Raw genomic sequence first — 25975 nt, forward strand, 5'->3', positions numbered from 1 at the left:
TGGGGTTTTATTTTAAATATCAATAAGAGATACTGGTATTTCTATAGTCCTACAACAAAGAGCAAAAATTCATTCAGTGATTGAGTGTGTGAGGATAAAAACACCTCTGTGGAGCACCTTGGGGACAATGGGAATCTTGCTGCTTATGATCACATCATTCAAGTGGCAGCCACCGCTTACACTGAAAAGCAACTTTATGTAATAAGCTATTTTCAGTTTTCTCGCTGCTAATTTTTATCCAGTCACCCAATGCTTCCTCACCACTGCCTGCTTTAGAGGCACTCACCAGTTGCCAAGAGAATACACAGTATCAGCAAAAGAAGAGAAATAGCACAAGCAAGTAAGAGCAAGTGTGTCAGTGGCAACAATGGAGTCAAAGGCTCATTTGTGAGTTACAAACCATAATAAATGTCAGTATCAGACACCTGCAGGTTTATTTCTTTGTAAATGCGATGCCAGTGACAAGAACAATCACTCTGCAAACATCAGAGTTTACTTATCCTTTCACATGCTCTGTAAAGGGTGGTAAACCAGCCAATGAACAATACAAATGTTTAATTACCAGTGCTGTTCATTAAAACAGATGACCATCACTGCATTCACAGCACTGACTCCAGGGAACTCTGGCCAACTCAAATGTGTCTGGGCTTACAAAAAAACCATACCATGACTATAGTGGGATTAACTTATACAAATACTTCTAATATGTAACAAATTCGATTGAAGTCATATTCGCGAACAGCAAAGCTCGTTTCAAGTCAAGGAAACACGCATCAGATCCGGAGCAGAGTCCCTGTAGAAGCGTTTCTCACACAAAACCCGCAGAGCCGCTGCTCCCAACGCGGAGCAGAACGCGGGGCAGCCCCGCGGGAGGGCCGGGCCGGCCGCGCCATTCCCGGCGCATCCAGAGGCGTTCCCGCGGCTCTCGGGCTGGGCCGCGCTGCCCCCTGGCGCTACGAGTTGGGCAGGGGCTGGCTGTGGGTGCCGCTCCGCGTCTTCAGCTGCGACTGGGCGATGTCAGCCAGCGCGCTCTGGATCTTCTCGAGCAGCACATCCCCGCGGTACACGACCTCCTCCAGCCGCGCCGCCGCCTCGTGGTTCTCCTCCTCCAGCCGGTACAGGCTCTCAGCCTTCAAAGTAAAACCGGCATGATGCCCAAAGATTTTGGCTTTTTAGGTATTTTTCATATATTCGTACCTCTGGAGGCTACTACATAGTCCTATTATTTTTCCTACCCTTTCCCTTTAGAACAATAAGCTAACCCTTCTAATGCACACTTGGAATTCTGTTTAGTCTTATTACAAAGAAGAAGCCTGACAAGGACGTTTTGTTTTCAAATCAGAATCTGAGAAGACATAAGAAATGGGGCAAAGAAGGCCCTGGAACAACTCCAGTGGGGTAGAACCCAGGGAAAACTACCTAACCAACTACTCTTCTAATCGGACAATATTTATTAGATATGCTAATTTGTTAAACTTATAAAATAGTAGAAATTTGATGCTGGGTATGCCCATGACCATCGGGACACCTGAAAGCTTCCAATAAAGGCCTGTTTTTTATTTTACTATTTTAACCTTGTTGCAAGAGTTTCCTCTTTTGATACTAGGTGACAGGGAAAATCAAGGATCTTCAACAGAACCCTAAAGTGACTTTGCTACTCAAGGATGCTGAGGGAATAGCTGACGCTCCCTAAAAAGAGAAAGGTTCTCTTTTAGCCCCTCAGTTATATCCTAGCATCTTCAGAGCAACTTGGTACAGTTTGCAACCTAAATCAGTGCATACCCACAAGGAATAAACACACACCAAAAAAACCCAGGAATTTTAGCTTCTTTCATGCTATGACTCTTGGCTCAGTACAGCTCTTCTTATGAGTATTTATCCTCTAATGAAAGGATCTCTACTCAGCAGAACTGAATTTAAACCTTTCATTAAATAGCACGTTTCAGATGAAACTGTATTATTTAACCTCTTCAGTATCAAACTGCTTTTCAGTTAGACAAAATATAGTGAAATAAAACATTTTAACTTCAAAATATTTCAATACTTTAAAATATTTACCAAATTTAAATCGACTAAAACTTGTTCTAACTGAATAACAGAAAAGGCAAAGCAAAATAGTTTCAAATTGGTAATTTTTAAAAGTAGTTATACAGGCCCTTACTAAGTCCTACTTGAACAAGCTGGCAGATTCTATCCAGATATTCAACTTGTGTTCTGCAGGACTGATGTGTTTAATGAAGGTTAATGTAAGAGTGAAGGATTTGATAGCCCTTGGAGGGAGGCTCAGAGAAGGAAGGTGGCAAAGGTGAAAGACTGAAATTTAGAATGCAGCTCAGTGACTTCAGTCTCAGTTGTTTAATAGTTGACTGCAACTAATTCACAGACTAGAGTAGAATTTGTACTGCCAGCTTCACCAAAAGGGAACTCAAAAGGGGTAGGTAAATTGTGTTGAGCATTCGTGTAGCAGCTCCTTTTATCATTTAAGACAAGACTCAGATCTGAAACACACACCAAGACAACTTTAGTATAAAGAAAGCAGATCAGCCTAAGTACATTTCTATTAACCAAGTATTACCTACCACTTCTCAACCAAACCTATACTGCATATTTGAGAGTGTTTCAAGCACCTTCAACACCATTTCTTTGAAGACTATCAGAATACTTAATACTGCACCAAATTAAGCAACAGAAAATAAAAATCAAAACTGGAATCTAAGCGATGGAATCCAGGCTAATTTATCTTAAAACCCCACTAGACAGAAAGTAGCAGAAATTTTTGTGACATGAAGTTCTTCACTAAGACAGCAAGAAACTGTTGAAGTATCACCTCTAAGGAAAGCATATCCCTACTGTATAACCAGCTCCTCCTTCTGGAGCAGCCTGCTTTACCCACGTCAGCTGCCACTTTGATCAGACCCTGCTCAGTCATGGAAGAAACTGGAATTTGTCTGCAGAAGGCATTCTATCTTCTGCTATTAAAAATGCACTTACATGAAATTATGCCTGAAAAGTGTTAACAAGCCCAATTAGTACGTTCAGCAATTACTGTGACTGGCAAAGTTTCCAAATTTAACCTCCTCTGCTTAAAACAAAACGTGATGCCACTGCCAAGTCATTTCTATTTGGCCCATTCGGTGTTAATCTTTTGTAAAACACTTTTGAATGGTTACAGAGTATCAATGCAGGTCTTAGAGGTGATCATCAGGTTTGGCAGGGAAACAGCACTCTGCATCCTTTATGCATTCCAAAAAGAAAATACTTGATGTAATCTAGCCGTTAAGAATCAAAAAGAAAAAAGATGCTTTTTCATAAATAAAATATGTGAAATAACAGAAAAAAAATCCCCCAAAATAAAAACCAAGTTTGGCTGGTTCAAAGAAAGACTCCTTGTTATCGAAAAGTGTTGGAATTATTTTGTGACAGAGGTGAAGAACTTAAAGGACACCCTGCAAACTCTTGAACCAATGTGGAAGAACAAAAGATTTCTGTAAAGTGTTGGTTCTGCAGCTACAAAATGGAATGTGAGAAAATATGAAGTATTCTCTAAGGGAAAAAAAAGAATAAAACAATGCATAAAGCATCAGCACTGTTCCATCTGTTCTGCTAATATCTGAAAAAAAGGGTGAGCAGTTTCCAGTATAGTGGTGGTGTGATAAAACCACCTTTTTTTTTTTTTAACATTCTAACAGAAAACTAAGTTTAAAATACTGAGTATAACCTTATTTAAAACTAGATGCAAGTTCAGTATTTCCACTAAGCCTACAAAGTACTCACAGGCTACCCTCATGAAAAATTCAGGTTTGTATTAAAATAGTTTTTCAACAACGACACGGCCTAGGGATGAAAAAAATTGTTTAAAAAAAAAAAAAGAAAGGAGGATGTTTGCCTTCAGGAGTGTTGTAATATTGGAATTAGGAAAACTCCTACCTGCAAAGCTGCTGTGGATTCTTCACTGGGCAGGGAATCTATGAGAACATCGATATCCTTGGCAGTGCGAGCAATCAGAGCTGCGAACAGCTGGGCATACTCTGCACAAAACACAGCACAACTCAGGCAATCACTCAGGGAATTATTACAAACAAGCACAACTCTGCTGTCACAATGTTCTGCAGAAAGCGCAACCGACACCCATTCACGACTTAACCTCCATCACACCACGAGCCACGCGAGGAATTCTTTGCCGAGCCCGGATTTCGCATTCCCGAGCGCTCTACGCCAAAGCACGTTCGCATTTAGCAGAGACAGAAGGCCGGGCTCACCTTCCGTGGGGTTCACGGGCTGATCCTTGTTTATGGCCGTCTGGATGTTGCTGAAGGAGGCCGGGGGGCCGCACTGCTGCAGCACTCCGATGGCGTTACAGAACTGGTCCGCGAGCTGCCGGCACCAATTAACACCGCGTTAATCACCCTGCCCCTCCGCTACAGCCACCTCCGGCTCACGGCGCATCCCAGCCCGCGCACCATGCCCGCCGTGCGGAGGGTGCGCACCCCCCACCCGCGGCCGTACCCCCGGCTGGGGGGCTGCGGCGGGGGGCCGCATCCCCGCATCCCCGCCCGGGCGGCGCAGCCCGTGCCGTGCCCCGCGGCGCCGGGGCAGCGGAGGCAGCGGCCGCCTCACCGAGTTGACGGCGTCCTGCAGCTGTGTGAGCCGGTCCGCCATGGCCGCGCCACCGCCGCCGCCCCTGAGGCCCGGGCACGCGGGGCGCGAGCGCCGCCTGCCGGCCGGGAGGAGCGGTTGGACAGGAGGGAGGATCCATTCGCAGGAAGGGGGATCGGACATCGGAGCGGGCTGCGCAGGGAGGCGCTGGAGTCACCGTCCCTGCAGGTGCTTGAGGAGAGCCTGGGCTTGGCACCCAGTGCCATGGTCTGGCTGACACGGTGGTGGTCAGTCATAGGTTGAACTTGATGATCTCAGAGGTCTTTTCCAACCTAAGTGATTCTGTTACTGCCACGGCGTGGGCAGCTTTTGCTGTGCAGCAGTCGCTCTGATCCGAGCTGAAGGCAGGAGCAGCGCTCAGGTGCTTCATTCCAGCCCCGATCTGAGCAGGCATCACGTCCAGCAGGGAAAAGCCAGAGTGTAGTGTCCCCAACAAGCCAATTTAGAGCCAGCATCCGGCCTCCGTGGTCGGGGATTGGAGAATAAATGCCATTCGTGCCAGTCAGTATGTGCTCGTGTTTCTCATCTCTGACAGCTGGGTACAATGCCAGCCTTCCCCCAGGTGGACCTTAGAGACCATCTCTTTCCGACCCCCTGCCACGGGCAGGGGCACTTTCCATTACCCCAGGTTGCTCCAAGTCCTGTCCAGCCTGACCTTGGACACTACCAGGGATGAGGCAGCCACAGCTTCCCTGTGCCAGGGCCTCCCCACCCTCACAGGGAAGAATTTCTTCCTAATATCCGATCAAAACCTAATCTCTGTCAGTTTGAAGCCATTTCTCTTATCCTGCCACCACATGCCCTTGCAAATCACCACTGCAGCCTTGTCACTGATGCTGTGGGTGAAGCAACGATACAAACTAATCCGCCCAAAGTGTTTTCCCCGATTTTGTTTGCCTGCGCATGTAAGCTGGGAGGTGGGGCCCCTTCACGCTCCTAAGTTAAATCCCAAGTCCCAGGCTGCTGGTCCAAGCCCCACCGTGCATTTTTAGGAGTTGGCAGCGGCCGAGCGCTTCCCCTCCGCCCCGCCCGGCAGGGCCCTCCCGCAGGTGCCTGAGGGGGCGGGAGCGACCCCTGCTGGGCGGGCCCCGCCTGCGCCCCGCCCCAGCTGCCCGGCCCTTTCCCGGTCTCGGCCCCCTTTCCCCGTTCCCTGCGCGGCGCTATGCGGGTGTCGCCTTCCCCCGCGCTGTTCCTGCTGCTCCTGGGGGTCCTGCGCCATGGCGGAGCCTCAGGTGAGGGCGGCGTGAGCCGGAGCGGGGGGGCGCGTGGGGCTGTGGCCGCCATTAAGCGGCCGGAGGAGCCCGACTCGTACCGGGAACTGCGAGGCTGTGCCCGGGTTAATTCCAGCGGCACGGGGCTTGCTGCGACTGCAGAGCCTTTTGAGGTGTTCCCGGTGCTGGCGGGGCGACCTGCCGCTGTCTGGAGGGATGTGCAGGAGCGCGGATCAAAGCTCCTGCGGCGCTGCAGAAGCGCTGTGTGTATTCGTGGTTATCTTAATCTTTCATGCGGACAAGGAGAACCACCCTCTTTTTTCCCCCCTTTCGCTGCCCCTCCGCTTTTTTTTTTTTTTTTTTTTTTTTTTTTTTTTTTTTTACACCTTAATTGCTGTGGACGCCGTAATTTTAACTCTTCCATGGATAATTCGGAATCCTTTGAACCCCGCCGTTGTGGGGATGCGGCGCAGCTGAGGATGCTGGTGTAGGGCTGTCTTCGCTGTGCAGAAACAAGGTGGCATTCGCTACCTATGAACATGAGCTTACATGGCAAAGGGAACACGGTTAAAAGTAGGTTTGTCTTTGGTTGGTTGGGTTTTTTTCCCCCAACCATGTACAGGTGGTCATGGGTTCCCACCACTCCCAGTGGATGGTGGGTTGAAAAGCGCTGTCGCTATAAAACTAGGGAAAGGAGCAAAACCTACAATTTGCATATTGATTCCTAAAGTTACTTGTTGTTTGTACTGATGTAATCTGACTTTATTTGGCATAGGCTTTTTTTGTAATTTCCCTGTGTTCCTGCATGTGACTAAATTATGAGTCCAGAGTTAAGTGTGCTGTAATAAGTGTAGTTTGGGAAGATTTACAGTTGCTTTTTTTTCTGGTTAAACTCTTATCTGTTCAAATAAAGGAAAAAATAAACAGTTTCCTCTCAGAGATAGTTCAGAGATAAGCAAGCAGCCCTTCTTGTTAGGGCTGATATAAGCCTCCTCCTCTTAGTTTTGCTTTACTTTTAAACTTGTTTCTAATCATAGAATTGTTTGGGACTTCATCTCGTTTCAACCCCCCTGCCATGGGCAGGGACACCTTCCACTAGACCGGGTTGCTCAATGCCCCACCCAACCTGGCCTTGAATGAATGAAGCTTAATTGTCCCAAAGGAGACTCTTGGGATACTTTGCAGGGCTGCAGGACAGCATTTGGGACCAGTCCCAGGTGTGGAGGGCTTCTCTCTGCCCAGGTCTCATGCCCAAGGGAGATGCCTAATGGAGAGCCAAGTATTCCCTGTTTCTTGCAAGACCTGAAAGCTTTGGCGGGGCACCTGATGGTGGCAAGCAGGTTTGAGAATGAAGGCTCAGGGTTTTTAGACCTTAGTGTTTATATTAAAGGATGCTAACAAGCAGTTTGTCTCCTGGACTTGATGGAAATGGGTCATGTGTTGAGTAATTTTTTTACAGTATGTAAAAAAGCAAGGCAACTGTGAGACTAAGCAAACTGCTTTGCCTTGAAGGAACCTGTTGCTGTTTTTCCTTGCAGGATTGAGGGTGGAGGGAGAAAGTATTTCCCTTGTGAAAAGCTAATAAGCTGTGTAATTTGTGTACCAGACACTAGCTGATCATTAGGCCCTTTAAACAAGGCCACTTGCTTAATGGTTCACTGATTTGAAATTGTCTTGTGGTTATTCAGTTGTGGACACCCACTTTGCAGGGATGGGCTCTGCTGACTCCTGTCCTTGAAGATCCTGCTTCATTTTAGAAGTGTTGATTAGTAAAATCTTTGCATGATGGCCTGTGTTACCTCTCTGGGTTTCTGATGGTCTGCAGCTCTTCAAACTTGGTCTTTGTGCAGAGGTGTATTATACATTGTGTTTGTTGTGTTCCAAGGAGCTCTGTCCTCCTGAGGAGGAGTTCAGCTGGCTGTGTTTGCTGCATCCAGACCGGGTTGTTTAGTGTTGGAAAAACTAGAGTGAATTTAGAGTGTAGTCAGGACTGAGCAGTGCTTTTTTGAAGGGAGCTTATCTGGGTGAAACTTGTTTGTGCCAAAGGCTTAGTCCATGCAGAGACGATATTTTATGATCAGAGGTTCACACAAAACTCTTCTCTCACTTTTCAGGCTGTAAGGACCTCTAGCGTGTTGAGCAAAATAGTCCTCTGGATGGGAATGGTGCAGATGGTGACAAGCCACATTCTCTGGTGTCATCTGCTTTGAGCATGAAGCTGTTCTAAGCATGAGTCTCAGTACACACACAGTCAAAGTTCAGAAGCTTTCAGAAATGTTCCTGCTTCTTTTGGGAGTGGGGTGGGTGCTGCCTTTTTGGGGGGGTCCAGTAGTGTAGGAAGACAGAGACCTTGTAGTAGGGCTCTCCCATCATCGGTGTCTGCATGGCCTTACAGGTCTGATAGGATATGGCTCCAGGCTTTATTCTGTTAAGTAACTGTATGCTAATGTTTTTCTTACTCAAACTGGTTGTCTGAGCTTGCACTTCATCTTCATTAAATGTCTTCATGTGACTACTTGTTGTTGTACACCCTGCACTGGGAAGTTCTCCTTAGCTCCTAGAGCTTGCTTACATTGGGTTGTTCTGCATATCCACTGCAAAGTGCTCGGCACCCTGTAGAAATGTGTTTTCTCTGACTGCACAGAACTTCTCTGAGGGAAGCATAATGTTTGAGCATGGCTCTGTAGGTGAAGACTGTTCTGTATGGGCAGCAGTGGCATTTCTTCAGTTGTGTTTCTTACTGGAAATTGGACTGCTAGGTGTAACCAAGAACCCCGTGTGGTTAACTGCTCTGTGGTGATGGGGAGTGACACTTGGCTATTGCAGCTGGAAATGTGGTTTACTCAAAGCATCAGAGGAGCCAAGAGATTGGCACTGAATCGGAACAATGGAAACGGTTCAAGCTGGGTGTTGCCTGTTGGGGAAACTGTGTGTCACAGGGAAGGGATAACGAATGCAGAGGCTCTGGAATTGATTGTCTTGTTGCTTAGAGTTAGGAATAAGGACTTTTGATCTCAGAAGAGTTCCAGGAAGTTCTGTTTCTTTGCTCTCTTTACTGGTTTTGCCCTTCACGTGAGAGAAAAGATAGTGCAGTGCCTCTGTTCATCAGTTCTGTATGTGGGACTATCGGTGCTCCAGTTCTGCTGCTGGTACTGTGTATGGAGTAATACATGCTCAGTGCTCCATCTTTGCTCTGCTGCTGCTTGGTTTCAGCAATGCTGACTTCCTCTGAGCATCTGTTCAGTTGATAAGCTCTGTAATAGTAGGGGTTCCTCTCATGTATCTAACCCAAAATTACTCTGATGTGCAGTGACTGTTACAGTTCTTCCTACAGGGCAAGGAAGAGGGGTTGCCTGGCACCTTGGAGTGTTCCCAGACCTTCACTGTTGGAAGCAATAAAACAAGTTGGGATGCCTGGATTTTGCTCCTGTCTCTGTTGCCGACTTGCTGGATCAACTCTCTTGCTTGTGAGGTGGTGTTAACTGTGCTGCTCGTCCTGCAGACCTGTCTAGTGGTCCACCTCCAGGCAGATCAAGCTTGCCCAAAGGAGAAGGTTGCATGCTGTGGCCAGCACTGTGTGGTCATGGAGGTCTCTGTGTTCGTCCTTCAAAGGATATTTGACAAGACTGAGCTCTCTGTGGCTCAGGGAGTCTAATACCTGTCTGGTACTAGAACCAGAGAACTGATGATAGCAATAGGCCTGGTGAATTGTGAGCTGGTTAATTTAATCAATTAGTCTTGCTCACCATCTTCCCTTTCTGTCTCAGTGCCCCAGGAGTGACTTGTTCACATGACAGAGATGGAGAAGGCTGGAAGGGTGCTGTGCTCTGTAGCTGTGGAGCTCTTCCAGAAACTTCTTAGAGGGCTCTGTTGCTCTGCAGTGCTCGTCATCTTTCAGGCCTGACTGGAAGTGTGGTTTGAGGAGCCTGTGAACAGCAAGCTGAACAATACTTGTGTGGTGGGTGTAGATGTTCTTGTTCTTCACCCTGAGTGTCTGCTCTTGTGCCCAGACTTTGGGATAATGTGTGTCACATGTGCTGTTCTCGGAGCAGTTATGCAAACAGTAAAGCAATATAGAACACCATACCTTAATTCACCACGCTAATTAAACTTGAGAGATTGCCTCTGACATTTAGAGTCTCATGATCATGCTGAAGTAGTGGCTGTGTGTCTTGCTGACGAATCTGTCCTTATTTATGCAGAGGCTCCTGGGTATGGGTACGGAGTGGAGGTGAGAAACAAGGTGAAGCAATGCAGTTTTTTCCCCTTGATGTAGATCACACAGAGAATGAGTATGGTTTCAGCTTTTTTCTTAAAAAAACATCTGAGTGTGAATGTCTTGCGGTTCAGGAAGCTCTGCTGAAGGTTTTAAACATCAAAGAAAAATATTTTTCTGGCATTGTAAGCTTTCACTGCAAACTTCTGAGTGTATGGATGTATAGTCTCTGCCTTCTGAATGCTTTTCTTTAGCATTCATCCTGCTACTTGCATTGAACTTGAGCTAATGAGGAAAGATCTGAGGATATCTGAATGCTGCTCAAGGGACTCTGAAGAATCAGAAACTGAAGGATACACAAAGTTTTTTTTGCAGCTTTAATTTTACGTTAAGTACTGTGTGGAAATTTGGTGTAGAAACTTCTACCTTAACACAAACTGCAGATGATGGAACAGAAGAATGGAGAGTCTTTCTTTCCTCACAAGTGGTTTATGATTCCCCCATATTTTAGCTGAGGTTTTATTGGTGATGCAGTACTGGCATTAATTGAATTTTGGAAGTGAGCACGTAAGGGTTGAAGTTCCTTCCTTCACTGTGTAGCGAGTGGAGGAGGCATGAGGATGGGAGCTCCCCTCTGTTTACATATCAAGAGGCAAAGAAACTGGCCAATGATGGCAGTTCTTGGCAGGAGAGAGAGAAAAGTAACAGGAAAGCAGTTAGAGAGTACTGGGTATAGTTTCAGATAAGAAAACTGTCCCTCCCTTGTGAATGGGAGCCCCCCTGTGTCATCAGCAAGTGTCTGTGGGATGGTGCTGCTGGTGACTGTGTTAGGGTACTTGGCAGTATCAACCCTTTCCACCAGAGGCAACTTCACTGAGGAAGTGTGTGTGTATGTGTGTGTGTGTTTAGGCTTGGTAAGTGTTAGGTCTGTTTGGGTGCTGCATGCAGGCAGAGGAATTCAGGGAAAAATCTGGAAGGCATTTTGCAGTCTGGCTGCAACCACCAACCAAAGAGCATCTTGTAGCTTCTCTGTGGCTGCTTCGCTTTCCTCCCTTGGCATCCCCTGTCCCTCCAGAACCTAGCACAGGGAGAAGCCAGGCTTGCTTGCAGGACTTGAATGACAAGCCAAAGCTGATTCTCAAAGATCTTACATCCTAGGTCATGTGGTTCTCTTTAAATTAGAATGACAGTGGGTCATGGGGTTATGCTCATTGTAAGAAGAAATGGTCTAGGTTGTGTCTAGGAAAAATTAGTCAGACTTTTAGGTCTAGAAATGGGGATGCAGCAGTCCTAATGACTAAAAACAGTTTGGCAGCAAAGAACCATGTGAAATAGCTGAAAGAGGGTAAGTGTATGTATGTAAACTACAGATTTGACTGTCTTCTAGAAGTTGACTCCAATTCCCATGGTCTGTAGGAATTCACCTGGAAAGTCTGATGGATATTGTGCAAATTGGCTGGCTGATACAAACATAGTGACCTGTGTCTGCCAAAGGTCAGGCAGTTCTCAGTATCTTGTCTTACTGTCTTTTTGGAGTGTAGCTGGCTGGTTGGCTGAGCTGGTGAGCTCAGCTGTATCAAATCCTGACTCCTGGTGGGAAGCCCTGTCCCTGTGCTCAGGTGAGTGCCAGGCTGCAGGGCAGATACTCTGGCTGTGCTGGTATCTGCAGGTACAGCTCTGTGTGCAGCAGTCTCTGAAACCTTGGTACAGCTCACAGGATGAGAGCAGCACAAAGCAACATCCTGCTCTGCTCCCAGCTGACTAATACTGGGCTACTGGAAACTTCCAGGCCTCCCTGGTAATTGCTTCCCTCTGGACCAAAAAAAAAACCAACCAACTCTGTATCTTCCTTTTTTTGTAATGCAGGTCTTCTTGAGCTCTCCTTGGGAAAATTCAGAAATGTGCTACTTAACCAGACCAATCCAGTGGAGGCTGTAATCAGGAACATCGCCAGCAACGTGACTGTGGTTATTTTTCAAGTGCATGCCCAGCAGAGTGATGTGGTGATATCCTTTGATAAGGTAAGAGTGTCACTTCTGTTAAGTGCTGCCTCTCTTTCAACAAAGGACTTGGCTCTGGTACATGCAGGACTAATGAACTGAAGCTGTATAAATAATGAGTGTCTTTTACCTGCTTGGCTTTTAGACAGTATTACTGTAGCTTCAGAAATCCTTTCTTGTACTCAGATGTTGTAGCTGCTTTTTTGAAAAACTGAACGCTAAAGGAATTTCAGAGCTGGCTTGAAAATATTTCAAGGCACTTTATTTGGTGGAAGTGGTGCTTTTGTCATGTGGCTGTACTGACTGCTGTCCATCAGCTTGTCTTATTAAAACCAGATCTGTGTGTGTGCCAGATGCCCTATGCACAATCACCTTGGGATGTTTATTTGTCTGCTTTTTCCATGGCTTGGATCTAACCACTGCAGATACGATGCGTTGTTATCCCAGCTCCTTGTCCTGAATCTAATTCTCCTTTGGTAACACATGGAGAAATTTCTCCACAGTACTCCAGTGAAATCTGCTGCTTCTAGACAGCAATAAAAGCATTCCTGCTGCTATACCCTGTGTCCCAGTAATGATGGGACAAACTGAGGCTAATCTAAAATACTGATTGTTGTTGTTGTGGTGGTGGTGCTGGGAGGTTCTCACTGGTATTTGAACAGAACACTTACTAAGCTGAAGGTGGTAGATGGTGTCTGACAGCTGCCATCCAGTTCCCCTCTCTCCATCAGCATCTTTGAAATCAGAATATGCTGAGTGCCAGGAAGTATCCTGGGAAGCTTAGAAGATGACTGACCTGTAACACAAGTCACCCAGCTCAGCCATCCTTGTACTGGTGAAACAGCCAGGATTACAGGGCTGAGGCTTTACTGTTACACCTGTTCAATCTTTGCTTACCATTGCTAGTATCTTCTGCTGCCACTTCAGATCCTCTTTGCATTCACAGGCCTTACCAGGCCAAGGGCTGTGATGCATAAATGCAGCTGTACTGCTTTTAGGGCTGGCCTGCCTCTAGAAATAAGAAGTTGAGCCAGGTCCAGTGTGCTTCCTTGCAGTGTTGCCTTGGGTGACTGTGGCTGCCTTGGCCAAAGGCACTTTCCATGCTGAAAATGTGACTGCAGGTCAGCTGGTTGTTCCAGCTGTGAGACTGTGATACTGTCATTGCTTCCTGATCTTTCCTCAAGAGCCCTGGTTGTGGAAGGGATGGTGGTGCTGGGGATTGGGTCAGTAGCTGGCCTGGCCCCAAAAAGATCTGGCAATTCTAGTGTTAAGGCAGCTGTCATACAGTCATCTCTGTTCTGGTGGAGATAGGAAGGTGCTTCTGTACACTGGCTCCCAGAACACTTCCTTGCTGCTATCTCACAACATTTTGTGAGGGATATTCCAGCCCTTTTACATTTTTACTAGTCAATCCATTGCCAGATCTACTAGCTAGATTTCTCTGCAAATTGCTTGTGATTATCAGCTCTGCAAATTGCTTGTGATTATCAGCTCTTTAGTAGTCCCACACTTGTCACTTGGGGTTTTGAGCCTGAGCCAGGCAGTGTGTGGTGTCAGAGCTCCCTTTTTTCACCAGCTAGGGATGCCATCCAGAGGGACCTTGACAGGGATGAGAGGTGGGCCTATGAAGATGTCAGCAAGGCCAAGTGCAAGGCCCTGCACATGGAGCTGGACAATTCCAAGCACAAATACATCTTGGGCAGAGCCTGGTCTGTTGTAACTGGCACTGATGTGTGTGGCAGGACTGGGCTCCTGTGATATTATCAAAATATAATCAAAATACAGTAGAAATCTTCTCAATAAGAACTGCTTTTTTCTATAATTTGTTTCTATGCAGACTCCATTGGTGAACAGCTCAGGAACTGGGGTGGACAAAGGGCTGGTGTCCATCCTTCGGCCAGAGCAGACCGTGTGCACGTGGTACCTGCGCGCCCTGGATGCTGGCCAGGTGCTCAGCACTGCCATCTCCATTCCCTACATGGAGAAAGGTACGTGCTCAGGGCATGCCAGCTCTGCTTAGTCAAGTCGTCTGTGGAATGAAGTGTTGACCTTTCAGTCTTACATGGTGGAAATCTGATGGAGATACCAGAAATTCTTCTGAAATGGGCTGAAAAAGTTTTTATTGTCACTGCTGAATTGTGAGTTGTGTATAGGATGTACTCTGTGGTCTTGCCACAACTCAAGCCTTAGAATAGAAAACTGCTGTGCATGTGATCATGGAATCAGAAATCTGTTTGGATTGGAAGGGGACCATAAAGATCATCCAGTTCCATCCCCCCTGCCATGGGCAAGGACCACCTTCCACTCTCCCAGGTTGGTCCGAACCCCATCCAGCCTGGCCTTGGACACTGCCAGGGATGGGGCAGCCACAGCTTCTCTGGGCAGCCTGTGCCAGGGCCTCAGCACCCTCACAGGGAAGAATTTATTCCTCATATCCAATCTAAATCTACCCTCCTTCAGCTTAAAGCCATTCACCCTTGTCCTGTAATCCTAGGCCCTCATAAAAGTTCCCTCTCCAGCTTTCTTGTAGGCTCCCTGGAGGAATGGGGAGGCTGCTGGAAAGGTCTCCCCAGAGCCTTCTTCAGGCTGAGCAGCCCCTACTCTGAGCCTTTGCTCATAGGAGAGGTGCTCCATCCATCTGGTTGTCTTCATGGTCCTCCTTTTGACTAACTCCAGCAGGTCCACATCCTTCTTGTGTTGGGCTGGGGTCTTGCCAGAGCAGCAGAGAGGGGCAGAACTCCCTCCCTGGCCCCGCTGCCCACTCCTCTTTGCATGCAGAATGCTGGTGGCTGGCTGGGCTGTGAGCACTCGTTGCTGGGTCATGTCAAGCTTCTTGTCAGCCAACACCCCCGAGTGCTTCTCCTCAGGGCTGCTCCCAATCCATTCTCCACCCAGCCTGTGTTTGTGCTTGGGATTGCCCTGACTCATGTGCAGGACCTTACAGGAGCTTATATCCTTCTGTTCCAACACTCCAGTCGCTGGAGTCACCCATGTGTGGGGACCTGTCACAGGCTGCAGTGAAACCCTTTTGCTGCCTGCAGGGCCAGAACCTGATGATTCCTTGTGGTCAGCAAGCAGACAGTGCCTGCAAGTGTATAACTGCAGTTATCTTCTCTGTGTTCTAGATCCTATTCCTGGGGGCTGCAATCTAGAATTTGACTTGGAAGTGGATCCAAATATCTACCTGGACTACACGTTGGTTGATATACACATCAAGTTTGCCCCTGCAAACTTGGGATATACCAGGTGTGTGGAAAACTTCAGTGCACTGAGAAAGACCTTTTGTCCTGTGTTTGGCCAAAAGGCTAAAACAAACCCTGCTGAAACAGCTGAACCATCCAGCTGCTGGCAGGAATCTTGTTTGCTGCAACAAATGTAAATGGGGAGAAAGAGGAGGGGAAGAGGTACTGCAAGAGAGAGATAAAAGTTCTCATTACGTCTTGTGGGGGAGGTTATGCCACTTCAGAAATGCAAGCAGTCAGCAAATACTGGATCTTTCCATTCCTTGTAACAACTTGATTTGTTTGAGGAGCAATTGTGTGTTGCAGCCAGTTTTATTTCTTTACTAGTACTGAAGCATGATAATAACCCAGAGTTTTGTTTAATTTGAGACTTCAAGTTAAAAGGCATTATTTCCTGAGTGGTGCCTGGTGTCACAAGTGATAGGCAGGGAATTGGGAAGACTGTGTTTAGAACTGCATGGAAAAACAAACAGTAATGTTGTGGTCTTTGGCTGTTGTGGCCTCTTGGAATTCTTGTTATGGTAATTCATAGGAAGCCCCTGTAAGTGTAAAGGCACGTACCAGCACAGGGCCCACCTGTCCCAGGGTGGTTCTGTGTGATGCTGCTGTGCTCTGTGCTCACAAATACAGTCCAGCTTTGAGTTAGCTGCTGGTGTGCACCTCTAAAGAGTAGAGGCAAATCCTGTGGACAGGTTACTGCTTAAAACCAACGTTAAGTTCTGGGGGCTTGTGCTGGGCACGTGGCTGATTTGTTTTTCATTGCAGAGGAGCAAACCCCCCCTCCTGTGATTCAGGGACTGGTCAGAACTCGCGGTGGCGGCTGCGCTACGATGTGTACCAGTACTTCCTGCCGGAGAGTGACCTGTCTGAGATGGTGCTCATGAGCCACATACGGAAAATGTCTGGGGTGCAGAGTATCAAAGCCAATGGCATTAAGGTGAGCCTGAAGCGCTGGGTACCAGCTATGTGGCAGTGGTGCTCTCTTGTTTTCTCCTCCCCTGTGCTTGTCTTCCTGGAGGGGAGATGTAAGCAGGCTCCCTGGCCCTGCTGGCGAGTGGAATGGCAGCCTTGCCTGCCTCAGAGGCCAGACCTGGGTCAGTAGGCTGGTAGGGAACCTGAACTGTATCTGGAAACGGGGAGGAGCAAAACATAGGAGTGGGAAAATCTTTTGCCCTGTCAGAAAACACAGTAGTGCTAGAGGGGAGGCTTCCATCCTGTGAGCCTTTAATGCAACACAGGTACTTAATTTTCCAGATGCTCACGCTGACATCTGATGACAAGACCAATGTCTACTTCTCCTCACTTCCTGGACAAGGTGTGATCTACAATGTCATAGTGTGGGATCCTCTTTGGAACAGTTCTGCTGCATACATACCTGTGCATACATATGCCTGCAGCTTTGCTGACCTGGTGGACAACTGCTCTTCCCTCAGTAAGTTGGGAATTGTATGTCCTTGCCAACTCCTCTGCAGCTTGTTGTACTCCAACATGCTAACTGTGCTTTAAGATTGTTTTTCTAATGTGTGCAGGAGATCTTTGTTTTACACTGTGTGTATTTTGCTGCTTCATGGTGAAGTCTGCTTCTTGGTTGAGCAGAAAGTCTAGAATGATGAAGTAAGACTAAGGAGAACCATTAGCAATTAAAGGTTTAACTTAATGGGGGTTTAATATGTGGGTTGCAAATGTAACTGAACTCTGTAGTGCCACTCCAGCTGTGTCCATTTCAACTGGATACATCATTTCAAATCATCTGTATGACTGCGGATGCTGAATGTGAAGCTGAGTTAAATAATAATAAAACACAGATTAGATTGGGCTCCAGCTGGATTTTTCTAACTGTGCGGGTGCTAACAGGAATCAGTAACCTGCAGGTGTTTTGAAAGGAGGCAGTCACCTAAAATAAGAGTGAAGATAATGTCAGCAGTAGTGGAGTGACTGCCAAGTCATGCTGCTTTGTACAAAGCTATATAATGATGGAATTTGAGCAGAAACAGAGCAAAGCTGCCACTCCAATTCGGAATGCAGAAGTGACACGAGTAATTGGTAGAATCTGGTTCATAAAGTAAGGTTTGTCCTCATTATTTTCTTATATACTGTAACACAAGTGACTGTTGTCAAACTCAGTGTTGTCCTATGACAACGTGAGACAAATTACCTAGGCTAAACCTCTCTAATTCAGAGCATATGGAAAATGTGGTTTACGTCTGCAAATAGCTTAAATATAGGTAAGAAATTTGCCTAGAAGACTGAGGTGAGCCATAATGGGATGCTGATGATCATTTTTGTTGCTTGGCAAATATATGAGAGGGAGACAAATGGTGAAGGCTGTAGTGATTAAGCCTGTAGTTGCTGCCTGGGTCACTAATCCCATAGCACTGATTTTTATAGATGACTGGATGTCCCTTTTTTTAAAGCTGAGCAGAGGATTTTCAGGCAAAGTTGTATCTGTATTATGAACAAGTTACATCTACTTACAGAAACTTCTCTTGAATAAGGAGGAAACTCTTGATTTCTTAATCAGCCTGGGACTATTTCAATATTCTGTTGAAGATCCTACCAGGACAACTGTTAGTTCAGGCACTGCAGATCTGACAGAGTGGCAGCTCTCAAGTTGTCAGTAAAATTTGTGACAGCAACCTGACCTTACCTTAATGTCCTTGTTGGGACTGTGAGGTGGAATACTCCACTAAACTTACCTTTCTTCTTGTAGGTAAACTCTCTACCAAAGTATTCTTCACTGCTTTTGCTGTTCTTGGTCTTTTCACCTGCTTTTTTGGACACAGATTCTGGAAAACAGGTACTGAATATTTCATCTCGTCTCATTGGAACTTCATAAATGTTACTCTGTGTAACTTAGAATGGTGGTATTACTACCAAGATGCACTTGATAGTGATGCTGTGCCAGTTACGTCCACTGCTTTGCTTCTATAGGCTCTGAGCCTTTAAGCTCAGAGCAGGAAGTTTCTGGGATGCAAAGAATAGAAACCTAGAACTAGGGTGCATTCTGGGCAATATAGCTATAAATTTGTAATTTTTGACTATCTTTGGTGCTTGAGGACAACGAAGTGTTGTCTGGCTCTCTTTTTGTGAGCTGCTGTGTTCCTTCTCCATTGTTATATGAAGATGTCTGAAGATCCATTGAAGTGGGCTTGGTATGAAGCCTGCTAAATACTTTTTCCTTCTTTTCTAGACTTATTCTTCACGGGCTTCATTGTCGCAGCATTCGTCTTCTTCGTATTCATTACAAGGATAACTGGCCTTAGTTATGATGGTGAGTAGATGTGTCAGGATACCCAGTGCTCTTCCCAAACTCTTGTTATGAATCCCTCAGGGACAATCTCAGTTGTGCTGTTGGCCAGCCACAGGAGGGATAGCAGAGTGATGCCTGGGTGCTTGAGCTCTGATTGCCATAATAACTGAATATGCAACAGAGTAAGTGTTGCTTCCAGCATCACAGTGATGCAGAATTAATAGCTGTATTTAATTTCAGCATCTATCCAAGGAAGATCAGAGGTGTTTGGAAACTCTGGAAATTTGCAACATACTTTCTTCCTACTTTGACAATGCATGGACCTCTGTTTCAGGTCAAATGCAGGTTTCATCTGTAAAATGGAAGTAGGTAGTCTGCACCCAGCTTGTTAGACAGAATTAGGTCTTTGTCTGTCCCACCTCACAGAATTCCTTTTTTGATACATGTGCAGTAGCTGTAGCCACCTGAACTCCCTGGGAACTCAGGGTACTGATGTACATGGTACCAAGGCCTCCATTCCAGCCCCCCCTACCAGTCTTTCAGCAAGGCATACCCAGCTGTAGGCTGGCATCTAAGTGAAGTGCATGAAGCAAGTTCTGATACTTTTGTTACTTCATGCAAACTCTCTGAAAAAACCCAAACAAGCATGTAAGTAAAGCTGCTGAACATGTTACTGCAGGAACTGAAGTTTCCAGAATGCTGGAATTTTCTCTTCTCTCTTTCAGCGCGTCTTATTTTGACAGCAGTGGCTGGAATTATTGGAGGCCTGCTTTTGGTTGTGAGCTGGTGGAGATTTGGCTCTGTCCTGCTCTGCATGTTTGTTATTGGGCTTGTGTTGGGATTTCTCTTCTCAGCGACACTCTTCTTTACTCCCATAGGTAAGCACGGGAATCCTCTGCTTGGTGAGTGCTGTGTTCCTGCTGTGCTACAGCCACACTGCAAGGCTCAAGAGTGAATGGCACTCTCTGGTTTATCTTAGTGGGATGTTTAACTTTCCCTTTCTGGTGCTGGGAGGCATAGAGATGGACCTGAAACCTTCTGTAATTAAAACTGCTTGAAGAAAAGGAAACGTTATTTTGCAGAGAACTTGGTGACTCTTCCTACTTAAACTGTGTGCTATCTCTGTGACACCAGTTCTGCTCCAGGCATGCACTTGCTCTCTTGTTGTCTGTCCAGAACAAATCCCAGTAGAAAATCTACAGTCTACTTTGAAGGCTTCAGGCATAAAAGCTGTAGACAACTTGCTTAGAAGCCAGTAAGCCTGCTGAGCTGGAGTCCCTCTGGGACATCAGAGCATGAGCTGTACTTTATTGTAATTTCCAATCTCATAACTTCTCTTTTTAAGGTCCCTTGGTGGGACAGTTTTTCATTCTCCAGTCATCTGTGTTTGACTGAAGCCATGATTCTGTGATAATCCATGCAGTCCCTGGTTGCTCTTCCTTGGAGTGGAACAGTAACTCAGCTAGAGGTCAACTTGTCCCCTCTGGTTAATCCAATCCACAGGCCTTAGAAGACAGAGCAAAGAAGGGTTTGAGTGATTTAATTTTCCTAGAGCCAGAAGAATTTGCTCCCTGGTGGTGTTGTGATGGCTACATTTGCACCATACTCTGGAGTCAGATGCAGATTTTTAGCTTAGAAACCCATATTGGGCAGCAGTACTCTGGTACTTTTCATTCTTACCAGGTGAGGAATGTGAACATGGTCAAAAATCTTTGTTCCATGGACAAGATCTGCTGTTCCAGCACAGAGTACAGGACCTGTGCTCAACTGGGACAGTTTTTTTGTTCTTGAGTAACTGTTCCAATACATCTTAAACAGTCAGGATCTGAGCTCAAAAGCTGGGCTTTTCAACAATATACTCCAGGTATTTCTGAACGTACAGAATTTTGGGGGGGAAAAGCTGACCCCCAAACACTTGTGAAAAAGGAAATGTTTCCCTCACTGATGAATATCGTGTCCTGGCAGGAAACTACAGGGTCTTCCGTGACGATGTGGTGTTCTGGGTGACCTTTACCTGTGTAGCCTTGATGATTCCAGTGCTTTTTATTGGCTGCCCAAGAATTGTAAGTAACTGTGCTGTCACCTCAGGAGGGAGGGAGAAGGGGGAGGGGTCAGACTTCTTAATGCAAAACCATGGGATATGTACAGAAAACTTTGCACAGCTTTGTGAAGCTCAGCACAGGGCCAGTTGCAGGCAGTTCCTGTTCCCTATTTGGGCTAAATGGTCCATAAGGAAAGGAATGACTTGTTGTAGTTTTGCACACAACATCCACTGCATTTAATTGACTTCTGCTGTCTTATCAGCTTGGCTGTGTAACAGGTGTGTACAGCCAATTTATCACAGAAGAACTGATAAAAATTACAAAATACTTGTCCAGAGAAGCTGTGGCTGCCCCATCCCAGGCAGTGTTCAAGGCCAGATTGGGAAGGGCTTGGAGCAAGCTGGGATAGTGGAAGGCATCCCTGCCCATGGCAGGAGGTTGGAACTGGATGGGCTTTTAGGTCCATTTCAATCCAGGCCATTCTATGATTCTACTGTCTTAAGGAGGTGGGGAATAAAGCATGTTCATCAGCCTCCTAAAGCTGTGTTTTTCTTCCTGTCTAGCTGAACATTCTGGCCTCTGGAATAGTGGGCTCTTACACAGTGATCCTGGCCATTGCTTGTTATGTCTACACAAGCCTTGCTTACATCACCTTAGACCTGCTCAGAAGGGTCCTCAACAATTACTTCAGCAGAGCTTACACCAACGTGCCTTTTCAAAGGAATGGTGAGTCCTCCTAAGACTTTATTCTCTTTTTAAGGAGGAATCATTGCCTCTTTGGTTCTGTTGTAAACAGTGAGTGAGGGCAGGAGGGGGATGTAAGGAGAACACAGTACAGTGTGAGATTTAACATCCACATGAGAAATTCCAGTCCTTCAAAAGCAATACTGAGTAGACTTAAAGGCAGGAACCATCTTGCAGGTGTTGTGACAAAGGCCCTTGTGGTGCTGCTCAGACTTGGGCTGGCAGATTGCTGAGGAGTTTGCAGAGTGGGCAATCAAAGGCCTGATACAGTGAAGAGACTCTTCCTAACTCACTGTGTGTCGTGGCCTCTGCATGGAGGCACTCTGGGCATGTGAGGATGTGGGGATGATACTTCATTCCTTTCTGTCACTAAACTAGTGTGTGTGTTTGTGCTTGGGGAAAGCAAGGAATGTTCTGCATTGCTGCAGGCATCTGTTTCTCTTTTTCCAGACTTCATCATCCTGTCAGTGTGGGCAATGCTGGCCCTCAGCGGGGTCACTGTGCAGCTCCGCCGGGAGAGGAGTGAGGTGCCCTTCCCACCACATCCCTATCTCACCTGGAAGAGGGAAAGGGAGCGTAGACGCACCAATGTCTTAGACCCCAGCCATCATATCCCTCCCCTGAGAGAGAGGATCCACAACAAGCTGCTGCATATCAAAGTGTTCTTCCAGAAAGACCAGCCAGCCGGGGAGAGAACTCCACTGCTTCTGTAACTTTCCAAATAACTGGTGGGAATGGAGAGGGAGGATCTGGGAATGGTGAGGTGATTACCAGCAACCAGCCAGTGGTGCAGGATTTACCACTGCTGATTTGTCCTGCTGAATAAGAGATTGCTGTTTGCCCAGCTTGGCAGAGCAGTTACCTGTCCACTACACTACATGCTGTTTGTGACTCTTCTGTGGCAGGCTCTGCCTGCTGCAACCTGCCTGTGTCCAGCTGCAGGATCCTGTACTCGTGGCCAAGGACACGCGTTGATCCTGTGGGGTCTGCTTTGCTGTTTGGGTACATGAAATATCAAACAGGCCTTGGAAAGCAACCTGCTGATTGTTCCCTTGCATGTGGAAACCTCTGCTGAGGCAGTGCCTGACTCGCTCCTAAGAGTGAGCAGCCTGTCCAGCTGTGAGGGGAGGGCCAAGGACTGGACACACAAGGAGTTCTTCCAGCAGGAACTGAGCATCTCCTTCTAGTAGAGGTACAAAATGTGTGGCTGCAGACACACTGGTTTCCAAGAAGTGTTACTGAACCTTGCAAGCTGAACTAAATGACTTGAATTGAAACTGCACTGAGTTAACTGTTGTACGTGTGCAGTGTGGGGCTCGGGAACAGGGACTGATCTGAGATAAGATCTTTTCCCTCACTTTTGGGTGGTTCTGTAGCAAGCTGGTCATCTGGTCTGTGCAAAGATGACTGGTAAGAGAACACAAGAGGTTTGTGTCCCTGTTTGCTTTCTGAACAGCCTGTGTCTTGTTTCTGCTCTGGTGTAGTCTCTTTTTTGATGGTGCTGTCATAAAAGGAAAGAGTAAATAAGCTGTTTGTAGCCAGTGGTAATTTTTTCCCCTGGAGTTGGCTGAAACACTAATTATTTATTTTTAATCATCTTTTAATTTTGCCTTTAAGGGGTGAAAACAGCATTCAGCTAGCAAGATACTGACCAGGAACCTTGCTGACTGAATGTGGTCCTTACCTATTTGAATTGCATCTGCTCAAAGCAGAATGTAGTATAAAAACAGACGAGGGACCAATCTCGTGTGGTGGCTTTATGCTCTTCCTTAAAAAAAACCCCAAGAGCCATTTTCAAAATGCTAACTGGAGCAATGTATTATTGGCTCATCCCAAGCAGACCTGAGGCTGTTTGACCTGTGCTTCCCCCCGTGCCCCCTCCTGGTCTCCAGTGGGGGTCTGCCATGCACTGAAGGATGGCTCAAGTCTCATATCCTGTACCTTGACACAGGTTATGGTGACTCTTCCTCCTTCTCCCTGTGTCTGAACCTGCAGTGAGGGCAGCCAAGTGCACGGTCCTGCCTGCGTGATGTCAGTGGCTGCTCAGGTGCCTGCCTGAGCCTCCATGAGGGAACTTTCCAGGGGTGGAAGGTTAAGCTCTCAGCCACCACCTTAAATTCTTAGTAGGAAATATGTAAGAAACAGCTTTTTCTGAGGAAACTGGCAAAAGAACTTTTTCTGGGAACTTGGTTGGAAGTTGAAGCACCCTGGTATAGACAGGACTGAATGACTTTTAAATGGCTTTTCTTTGAGGAGTGAGAGCTCAAAGACAGTGTCCGAGGTGACTGAACCCTTCTGATGTTTAGACAGACAAATCCCATCATTGCTTGGAGCTGGACCATCTGCCTCAAACAGCAAAGCAAGGCTGAAATCCTGCAGTTTGGGTCTTGTTGCCCTGTGCTGTTGTGTGGCACATGGTGTAAACAAGGAGCTCTGCCCCGGTTCTCTGCCTGTCCTCCCTGCACTGATCCTGAGCATGTCTCTGCCATGTGTAACGGCAAGCAGCAAACACTTCTGTGGTATAGAAATGCTCTTAAACACGTTTACCTTGGTGGGTTTTTATAACTGCTGCGATTAACATTGTGCAAGAAACAAGTTTAACTCTAATTTTCTATATCTTTTATAATAAAGATGTCTTTTCAAAGAATATTGGAACTAAAGGGGTCTCTTTGAATTCAGTGGTGCTTTTACAGTTTAGCTTCTGCCTTTGATCTTGTAGGGGAGAGTTTGCTTTGAAAAATTTCTTCTTGCTAAGGGCTGAGGTGGGGGAGCTTGGCTGGCGTTGCAGTGACACCCAGAGGCTGTGACATGTGGCATGTGCTCTGTGCAGCCACTGAGGGAAGCACGTGGTCCAGAGAGGCTTTCTTTTGTGAGCTTTGTTAGATGAGGCTCTAGAGAACAAAGGCATGGTTGTCATCCCCTTCTTGCCTGAAAACTGGTGTGCAAGATCACATAGGAATTCTACAGCTAAGCGGGCTTTGAACTCTTTTTCTGAGATCCTGACTTTCCTTTCTTTAGTTCTGCCAAGAGATGGTTCAGGAGCTGTCTTCCATAATTCCATAAGCCACAGTGAATAACAGTGGTGATGATCAGAATACATGAACTGATCCACTGCAGTGTTGAAGGGGTATTTTCAAGGCTTTTTTTGTGTACCCCTTGAGGTCCAGGGTGAGATCTATTTAAGGTCTCTTTAAGGTCCCTTCCAGTACAAACCCTTCTATGATTCTGTGATTCCCTTCTGTCCTTGCCTAGAGCTGTCCTTGATCTAAAAAGGCTTCCAAAAAAGAGGGAGCCCCTCCAGAGAAATCAGTAGGCTCCATCTCAAAATGTGCACTTTTCACTGAGCTTCTGAGCTTTTAATCTCTCTGCCTTCTGACCCATCTGCAGCTGTAGGTCTGCAGTGATCTTGGCAGTGTTTTTTGGGGCAAGCTTTAGTGGAACTTTGGTTCCTAGTTGGTTTATCCAGTGAAGAGTCAGCGTAAGAAACACTGCGCCTTTGGGCACGCAAGGTGAGTATTGTGTTAGGTTACTTGTCCCGACTCAGAGGCTGGAATGCATTGATAAATTGATATATCCATATTTATTTGAATTTTGCCAATATCCATCTGGTTATGTTGTCCCCTCCATATCCTGGACTAGAAGGCTCTGGTGTCTGAGTTTTCTCTGGAAACAACAGCTCCCATAACACTTCTGTGTCTTCAACAGATGCTTTTTGTTTATGGTATTTACTTTATTGCTCACAGACCCTGTCTGCTCTAGCCCCCAGCTCCAGGCAGCCAGCTGACTCCTGCTGAGCATGAAGGGCTTTGTGCTTCCTTGCATGCTAGGGGAAGTCAGCTTCAAACCAGAGTAATAAATAAGCTCATTTTGGGGGTGAGAGGGAGTGGCAGGAGAAGAGGGTTGTGTAAAACTTCCCTGCCTGCTTCAGAACTGGGTCTTCAAAAGGCTGCCTCATCAGAAGAAGCACCAGTTCCAACTTTTCCATCTTATCTGGTGAAACAACAGATTATCTAATATGCTCAAAATGAGCTGGATTCAATTTTTTTTATCCTGAATGCTGAAGGTGAGGGGGAAAGCAATACCCAGGAAGCGAAGAAGCACAGATAGACAATAGTAGGAGGGAACTGCTGATTGCTTAGCCAGGAATGTAATGAGTTGCAGATGATGAGTCATTTAATAATTTGTTTACGATGTTCCTGAATGTAGTGTTGGAAAAGGGAAGGCGCTGATCACGCCACATCCATTGGTGTGCTGTGTTGTTTGAGCTTCCCAGAACTGACTTCTCAAAACCAGCTCTACTGCTGCTCACTGCTGGAAGAGCCAGCCTCAGGTGTATGGATTGGGAGACTTCTGGTGCTGAGAACACTGCAGGGAAATCACTGTCTGCCGTTCTTCAAAAAAGTAAACCTTCACCTTGGGAAAGGGAAGAGACTGCAGCTGGAGTTGGTGGGTTTCCCCTGTGCCTGTTCATGGCTGGTGCCTGAGCAGTGCTGCCAGCACGTGCTTCTTCCAAGACTGCAATGATGAAGTGTTTCTCCCCTTGCTGGGCACTTGGTTAAGGCAGATGTCAGGTGAGGTTTTTTCTGAATGTGGGAAATAATGATAATCTCTGAT

General features: G+C 46.5%; 2 protein-coding genes across 2 annotated transcripts; one reads left to right on the plus strand and one right to left on the minus strand.

The window, feature by feature from the left end:
* Nucleotides 1-409: 409 nt before the first annotated feature.
* On the minus strand, nucleotides 410-4709 carry MED21 (mediator complex subunit 21). Its single transcript, XM_032106805.1, has 4 exons — nucleotides 4618-4709; nucleotides 4260-4374; nucleotides 3928-4028; nucleotides 410-1130 (listed from the first exon to the last, which is right to left on the minus strand). The coding sequence occupies exons 1-4, from the start codon at nucleotides 4657-4659 to the stop codon at nucleotides 954-956; spliced, it is 435 nt and encodes a 144-aa protein (XP_031962696.1). The 5' UTR covers nucleotides 4660-4709; the 3' UTR covers nucleotides 410-953.
* Nucleotides 4710-5760: 1051 nt separating this feature from the next.
* On the plus strand, nucleotides 5761-24008 carry TM7SF3 (transmembrane 7 superfamily member 3). Its single transcript, XM_032107034.1, has 12 exons — nucleotides 5761-5888; nucleotides 11950-12104; nucleotides 13921-14071; nucleotides 15209-15329; nucleotides 16091-16262; nucleotides 16580-16757; nucleotides 18036-18122; nucleotides 18516-18596; nucleotides 19301-19453; nucleotides 20541-20638; nucleotides 21181-21343; nucleotides 21812-24008. Exons 1-12 carry the CDS (start codon nucleotides 5819-5821, stop codon nucleotides 22072-22074), a joined length of 1692 nt encoding a protein of 563 aa, XP_031962925.1. The 5' UTR covers nucleotides 5761-5818; the 3' UTR covers nucleotides 22075-24008.
* The last annotated feature ends 1967 nt before the right edge of the window (nucleotides 24009-25975 follow it).

The sequence above is a fragment of the Corvus moneduloides genome, chromosome 4 (assembly GCF_009650955.1).
Source record: "Corvus moneduloides isolate bCorMon1 chromosome 4, bCorMon1.pri, whole genome shotgun sequence".
NCBI lineage: Eukaryota > Metazoa > Chordata > Aves > Passeriformes > Corvidae > Corvus > Corvus moneduloides.